The sequence below is a fragment of the Branchiostoma belcheri genome, unplaced genomic scaffold, assembly GCF_001625305.1.
Source record: "Branchiostoma belcheri isolate BF01 breed outbred unplaced genomic scaffold, Haploidv18h27 scaffold9, whole genome shotgun sequence".
Lineage (NCBI taxonomy): Eukaryota > Metazoa > Chordata > Leptocardii > Amphioxiformes > Branchiostomatidae > Branchiostoma > Branchiostoma belcheri.
Window position 1 is genome coordinate 4,858,866 of NW_017804575.1, and position 8,198 is coordinate 4,867,063.

Here is an 8,198-nt window from a genome sequence, read left to right on the forward strand (position 1 = left end):
GACCTGGTGTATCAGGTCTCCTAGAAGTGTCGGGTGGAAGAGCATGGCCTCGGTTGCCTGCATCACAGGGTCGACGATCGAGACGGCGCGGTTCAGAATGCGGAGGTGAGGGTTCGTCGCCATCATCCCTTCTGTCACGGCGACAGTGATTTTTTGAACGGCTGTCCTGACGCCGTCGTCCGCACTGTAGGGTACCACTGCCCCCGAGTCTGCCACGGCCGTGGCTCTGACTCTAGCGCCTTCTTTGGGCAGCCCTGCTTGCCTTTGGGCAGGCATCTTCTCGACTGGTTCTGCGTCAGGTGTCCCTCCGGACGATCCAGATGAGAACTCAGGCCTTCCACGCGCTTGATAAGACATTCGGAACTTCTTGGCGCAGGGGGAGGCTCTTCCATTTCTTCTGCGCTTTTACCTGACCGGACTTCGGTCAAAGAGCGCAACATGTAAGGAGCGTCGACTCTAGGGTCGGTCATGTCTCGTGGTTTGTCTTGAGAGGTCCACGACTTTTTCTCCTTGGGCGCCTTCGTCCAGATGGGCACGGGCTCATCTGCAGCGGCCGAGCTGAGGGCGACTTCTGCGTCCTGGCTTGAGGACTGCCTTGCTTGAGTACGCGTCTCATCGGTGAGAGCGGGGGACATCTCGGTACCCTGGCCCTTCTGGACAGAACCCTTGACACCCTTTTTCTTGTCGTCCTTGAGGATCCCACCCGATTTAGGGGACTTCTTACTGGAAGGGATATCGGTTGCCGGGAAAAGCCCGATCATTCCAGCTCCCTTTGCCTCTCGGGTGACACTTGAGCTGCCAGATTTCCCGCCAAGATAATCTGGCTTGCTCGTCGACTCTTTCCCAGTTCGAGGGATGTCTGTCTTCGAGGGCTTCAGTGCGGACTTGACTGTTTGCGGCTCAGCAGGCGCTCCTCCAGCGGCGATGCTGAGCTTATCTTCTTCTCTTACTTCAGAAGTGTCGGAGTCTTCAATCTTTGTGATGTCTCCGAAGTGGATGGTGGAATTCTTTCGCCCGCTGAGGATGGTCGGCTCCTCCTCAGTGTCGTCCCCATGACGCGCCAGGTTGAGATCGGAGTGTTTGGAGTGCCTCAGGGAGAGGTTGGTGCAAGGCAGCTCCAGGCCGGGTCGTGGAGGGCCTAACTCGTTCTCCTTGATGTCCCTCTGGATCTCTCGGACCAGGTACGTCAGCGCTTTGTTATCCTTGTTGTGGTTCTTGTCGTACTTTTGCACCCACGGGGTCGGGTCGGGAAAGTCCTCCAGCTCCCCGAAGTAGTTCGGAGTCTTGGTGATCTTTCTGCGGTTGGCTCGACGGCGCCTTTCTTCCCTTATGGCCTCCTTCCTCTCCTCTAACTCAACCTTCTTGACGGCGTTTTTGATGATGTTTGTGACGGTGATCTTTGCCAACTTCTGTAGCTTCTCCTCTTCCTCCTGTTCCTTGGTTTTTTGGTCACCCTTCATGAACGCCAGCCTATTTCTGACGGTCCAGGCGACCGCCTTAGCGACGGTTTTGAACTTCTTCTTTTTCGGAGGGGCCAACTCCTGTCTGGCGTTATAGATCATCTTCTGGCGGAGGATTTCGTTCTCCTTGGAGCACTTGATCCGCAGTGTCTTCCCCGTCACGGTTCGGATCTTTCCCTGTCTCAGATCTGAGAGCCTAGTCAGGGAGTACCCTTTGTGCAGGTAAGCCATTGTGTCATGTCCCTGAGAGTCGCGTCTCTGCGCGAGCTCGTGAGTACTCTCTCTCTGGTGAGTCTCGGTCGTCGCACGAAACTCCGGCTTGAACTTCGCGATCTGCGAGAGGAGGCCGACATCCTCCCTTGACCGTTCGCCCTTGATGCGGTTTTTCTCGGCGTGGATGAGTCCGGTTATGTTAAGAACGGAGTCCATCATGTCCATACCAGACTCACAACTGCCGCTAGACATAGACGAGCAAGATTCGATTTCAATCTGCAGGTCTTCAGTGGCGGATTCGATCAGATTTTTCGCAAAAATGGTGGTGACGTTGTTTTTGGAGCCACCCTTGAACAGCCTGCTGATGCTGTTCGCGCTGCGGAGGACTGTAGGGTCTTTGCTCAGTTCCTCTGCATATTTCGATACATCGGTGTTAGACTGCGCAGGGGAGGGGCGCGTAACGCTTAGTGAGGGACCTAGCCCAACACTATTACTAACATTACTAGCACTAGCACTAGCGCCAGTATCTAACTTATCATCTATTCTATTCATTTTTTTGGGATTTTGGAAACTTTTTACAACAACATAACAGTCTATTCATGAACTATATAACGAGTCTTTGGTTTGCTACGGACGGGCGAACTTGGCTCTCGTCGGTGATGTTAGTTGGCGGGAGTTGACGAGGGAGGCCGAAGTCTGCCGAAATCTACCGAAGCTGGTAGCCTTGGACGAAGCGATGGCACGTCGTCCTTCGGAGAAGGAGAGAAAAATTATAACTACTTGCTCGAGCAGGCAGAAGAATATCATTTGACATCCACTGTTTTTAACTATTTTCACAAGTTACGCATTCACGACTGCAAATTTGATCATTTTTTTCATTGCTAAAATGTGATGGTTTGCGTTTTAGACAGACCTGATCTACACCTAGGGTGGATCGGTATCGTGGCTGATGCAGCAAGACATGACGAAGTTGATGTTGATCTCGAAGTGAAATAGCGCCTCCTGGCGGGTGAATCTGCTAGTACAACAGCTTCACACTGTACTTCACTGGTCTTGCGGCTGCAGTTGCACATGTTTGTCATGAGTAGAGAAGCGGTCAAGTCAGAAAGCTCCATGACGGAATTTGAGAGATTGTCCCCAATTCTGTAAATTTTAATGTATAACTCTCATGTTTCTCCAAAACGTAAGTATTTTTCATCTTTATATTGCGGGGGGAGGGGAAAATACCGCTGACAATGCCATTCAGTTGACCCCAATAGATCAAATGGTTGTCTAATACAAGCCTGGTACCGCCGTACCGGTGACAATTAATTGCCTTTCCATGGGAAATATTTCAAGTACTGATTCATGCATTTCCACACATTCATCTGGCAAAGAGAGAGTGTGTGATGAAAAAGAGGGCAAGTGCGGGACGCTCCGGCACTTCTAATTGATGAATCTATTCCAAGATCATGGCATCCTGCACTGTTATATAATTCTCGCTAAATAGTCGTTGCATTCTGTTGAACTGTTTAAAACATATTATCTAAAGCGTATTTGCAACTGTGAAAGGTGTTAGACAAGCGTGTAATCTCAGCCCGACGCTTTTTGATATTTTCATAAATGATTTAGTTACTGTACTTGATGATATTGAATGCTCACCACCCTCTCTACATCGCTTATTTGTATCGTGCCTCTTATACGTACACGACGTTGTCTTATTTTCCGAGTCCGACAAAGGACTGCATAGCGCCCTAAAATGTCTCAAATCTTTACAACGTTCTTCTGTCTCTCCGAAGTCCCTGCTTAGAATATTTGACGCTTGTATTAACCCAATACTTCTGTATGGGTGTGAAATCTGGGGAAAAGATCCTGTAAATGAAACCTCACCAATCGAAAGTTCCCATAACCGTTTCTGTAAGAATGTACTTGGGGTGCACAGAAATTGTAGCAGCTAGAGCAGAACTAGGAAGACTCCCGTTAGATTTAGATATATCCCTGCGTACTGTTAAACTCTGGACACACTTGACACAACTTAATACCGATACACACCCTCTGCAAGTTGATGCACTCCTGTTACAACGTAATCCCCCTTTCATACAGTCGTAGACGGACATTTACAGCTAGGGAAGGAGATCCTCGACCACTGTGGATATTTGTACCTACTGCATATTGATAGTACAACCTGTGATCGTCAACATACGTATAAAGTATTAAGGACAATGCTTTCAGACATGTACATTCAAACTTTCTTCCATAGTTTTTCTGTTGATACAGGTAAACTGAGATTTTATAGAAAATGTAAGACTGAATACTGTTTAGAACAATACCTAGAACATTGTGACTTCGCGCAGCGCTCCGCTATTATTAAAATTAGAATAAGTGCCCACTCCTTGGAAATCGAAAAAGGGTGATATATGAAACTACCTGTGTCGGATAGAATTTGTAAATATTGCTCCTCAAATGCAGCGGAAGACGAAATTCATTTCATCTCTAACTTGTCTATTTTATTACGACATCAGGAAACAATTATTTAGCACCGTGTCCAAAATGCTCCCTTACTTCCACACCATTCCCTACCACGAAAAAACAATTCTACTACTAAAATGGAAGAACCCACATATCATAGAAGAAGTGGGTAAATTCGTCTTCCATTGCTTAAAGAGAAGAAGTCAAACCCAGTAAAACTAGTACCATGTATGTTGTAGAATACTCGTAGTATAATGATAGACGTAGATATAGTCTCACATACCACTGTATTTTCTTTCTTATGTTGTTTGTAATTACAAGTATTCCCAAGATAATCCTGAAGCTTTTTGGTAGATAGCTGTTCAAAACATTACGCTGGGACCAACTTTATGCCCAAGGTTGCCATAAAATCTACGTTATCTTCTTGCACTTGAAAATAATCAATTTTTGAAATAAGCTATTGGTAGGTTCTGCCAAAAAAAAAATGAAATCAACAACTGAGTACTATGTCAAGACTGGCTCTTTCTATGTTTTGCTGAATAGATGATAATTTGACAACTTTCCGTGCCGTTAACAATGATGATATGAATCTTTATTGCATGTTCTTGCCCAGATGGGCTAAATGCACAAGAGGATGTCCAGTATGTAAAACATGAGTATTTCATACTGGTACGTTGTATTCTAATGCAGAGTGCTAGGAATCTATACATTACAATAATACTATATACTACCTATCATCTACTGCTAGTTGCCCTTTCTTCTCTCTTTTTGAAACATTTGGAAACATAATTACATAGTTTGTCTACTGTAAATTCGTTCTTATGTGACATCAAGTGTTTAAACATGTCCTGCTTTGACATTTTCTTACATATCTTGTCTAATTGTAAAGTATCGAATAGCTCTTGGCGTTCATCTTTATATAATGTACAGTCAAGTAGAAAGTGTATCTCGTTTTCAACATATAAATGATTACAGAATTCGCACGTTCTATCTTTCAGAGGGGTACGGCCATGCCTGCCGGATTCTATACGTAAAGGGGTGGTCACTAATGCGAAGTTTACACATGGCTCTGCGATGTTCGAAGTTTGCAATGTTTAAATATGTTTCTCTTTCATAAATTTCTATGAATGTTTTGTATGTCCTTAGTATTACACGTTATCAAACGCATTTTTTGACACTTAATGACAAAATATCTTCTTGAACCCCCCAAAATTGTGATAGGACTGGCAATTTTGCATATTATACATGGTATATCTATATGTATCACAAAATGTGTCTTTATGTTGCTTGTACTTTGGGTTAAAATACCAAATGGCTTTCAGTTGCCTATTTTTTTTGTCCGAGTGTAGTGTGTGTAGTGTCCGCAGTCAAGTACAAAATGGCTCAATAATTGAAACATTTAAAGATGGTGGCCTTATGACAGAAGACACTTTGATAATGGTTGTCATTAAACAAAATGAGTCATAAATTACCATATTGTAGTGTCCGTAGAGATGTGTAGTGTTCGTAGAGATTGTATACCATATATAAGCAAAATATGTAAGTGTAATAACATTTTTATTACAATGTAATTTTCAAAGTTGGTACCCTCCTTTTACAGTACATGTAGTTCTGTAACGTCATTCAAAATTTGAAATAAATCATTGCAGGATACGAGTTTTGTTTTTATATGCCAAATGAGCTGTGGTGACAGTATAGCGCCATTGTAAAAAAGTAATGCACTCAAGTTTGAAGAAGCGCAACTTTAAAACCGCCCATCGCTATCCAAAAATTTTAAAAAGCCACCATGCATGGTATCATGCGTAGTTCATGTTTCTGTCCTGAAAGTGGAAAATTTTGAAACTTGAAAAATTGGCCCAAATGTACACCTTGATCTTGGAATAGCCGATAATAAAACGTCCAACATTCAGACTCAGTTTAGTTGATAGATAAGGCCACACCAAGTAAATTTTATGGATGACGACCGCGCGCGCATTGATTTTGGCCTGTTACTAGAAAAAAAAACCAAGAAATTCCGCTTCCTGTAACTATGACCAAAGAGTCACGACAGTGCCGCAAATCACCAGATTGATGTGAAACCCGTAACGCGAAGAAAGTGTCTATTGATATATATTGAAAGTGTATATCAATAACAGAAAATTTGCACTTTTGACAGGACCATCCTGTCAATAACAGAAATTTTTTCACTGTCCACTATTCCACCTGATTTATTGCTGTTTTGATGATGAATAAAAGTAGCCTGGGTACCATCCTACTTGTATTACGGGGCTCCCATACTCGCTTCCCTAAGACGTACTTCTTAGGGAAGCGAGTGTGGGAGCCCCGGCATACAAGTAGGATGGTACCCAGGCTAGAATAAAAGACTTCTTGCTTGTTACACTGTGTCACCTCATTCAATTTGTGTCCTAACATTTGTCGTCTCGTAGTATATTTCTAATCTAGGCATGTGTTTTTTAGGGCCCTTCTTGTTTTTTTTTCGCCCTCTCGCATTAGATTTAGGTTCTCCAAAGGACGTCATCCATAAAATTTACTTGGTGTGGCCTAACGGTGCACACCCCAGTTCTTGCGCGACCGGGGTCCGTGATAGTCCGTTGTAAAAAAGTAACGAAAGGTTTTGAGGGTCCAAGTTTGAGGTGACATTTCTCATAAACTGCCACGAAGTGTCATTAAACATTAACATGGCTGAAGAGTGTAGGAAGTGGTGTTTTGGGGGTGAAAATTTCTTTTGGCTCCGAACCTTACTTCCGGGTTTCCTTGCGCGCCAAGTGTAATCCGCCCGTTTGACCTAGATTTCGCTCTGCGCCCTCGTAGGGGTGCATTTGCAACCCCTCGCGCCGTGGACTGTTTAGAAAATTACAGTACTAGAATTTTCTTTATAATTTACTCGGGTATAGTCAAGGCTTGGGTCTTTCTGCCAGCATCAGTCATTTCTGCCGGAAAATTTTTTTCTATGGGATTATCCTACGCGAAAATTCGCAATTTTGGGCATTAATTTTGGAGTGAAAAAAAATGTTTTTTCCGTTGATTTTACCAAACTTAAAAAGGTTGAAGAAACCAAACTCAGCTGGTCTTGTAGCTTAAGAGATATCCTTTCGTCCAATATACAGTTATTCTCATTCCGAATTATTCCACGCCAGATACGGTCGCTAGATTTGAGGGTGTGCAGTCTCCAATAGAGACGCCAAATAAACTGGGGTGTGCCCCCCTAAGACTCCAATGGTTTTCTCCAATCACTCCACATCACCCAAACCCGCTCTCTCTGTTGTCTGATTATGTGTGAAAATTACTTCAATCAAGCTTTTCAGAGACTATGATAACACTTTCAAATATTTTACAAGATGTTTAGGGTCTACACTAGTGATGCATACCTAAACCCAATTTCAGGTCCAGGTCCGGATTCAAGTCCAGAGGTTTAGGTTCAGGTCCGTACTTGTAAGTCCAGACCTAAACCCATGGCATATACGAAATTGCATGTTGGCAACCTTGCAATGTTGTCTGGGTGAAACTTTGGCGACATAACATGGAGGCTGGTACTTGACGATGCCCGATGGCAATGTTTTCTTCATTTTGCAGCAAAGGTTTTACAATCTACAGAAGGTTTTAGGTGGTTTGAAAAGAAAAGGGGTATGTGAAATGGTCTTTTATGGTAATAAGTCCGGACTCGGTTCTTGACTTTTAGGTTTTTTTGGACTTGAACCTAAACATTTTTTAAGTCCGGATCCAAGTCCAGTGAACCGGTATGCAGCACTAGTCTACACTAATATAAATCCCGGTGTTTCTGAAACAGCTTTGGGATATAGAAAAAGGGAAATCAATTTTCAGCGATTATCATACAAAAGATCAAGATTGATTTGAGTCCAATACAAATTCCGTCGGAGCTTGACAAAGATGAGTAGGAGGGAGAGAAAGATGACTATTTATGTGCATACTCTAACATAACGTACACTTGGGTACATGTAGGATGTGTGTACATTATTTCTAGGCAAAAAAAAAACCTCATTACTAGTCCTCTCATTACATATGAACTGTCAACGAACGTTACTCAATTCAATCATTTTTGTATACAGAATACTGTCT

The 8,198-nt window shown here is 43.4% G+C and overlaps 1 protein-coding gene across 1 annotated transcript in view; it reads right to left on the reverse strand.

Moving 5' to 3' along the window:
• The window catches only part of LOC109487662, a 22,860-nt gene that overhangs the window by 10,984 nt on the left and 3,678 nt on the right, over window positions 1-8,198 (reverse strand). Inside the window, 3 exon segments of the mRNA XM_019791663.1 lie at window positions 4-323; window positions 326-2,422; window positions 2,587-2,732. Of these exon segments, the coding sequence (XP_019647222.1) occupies window positions 4-323; window positions 326-2,225 (2,220 nt within the window). The 5' untranslated portion in view covers window positions 2,226-2,422; window positions 2,587-2,732.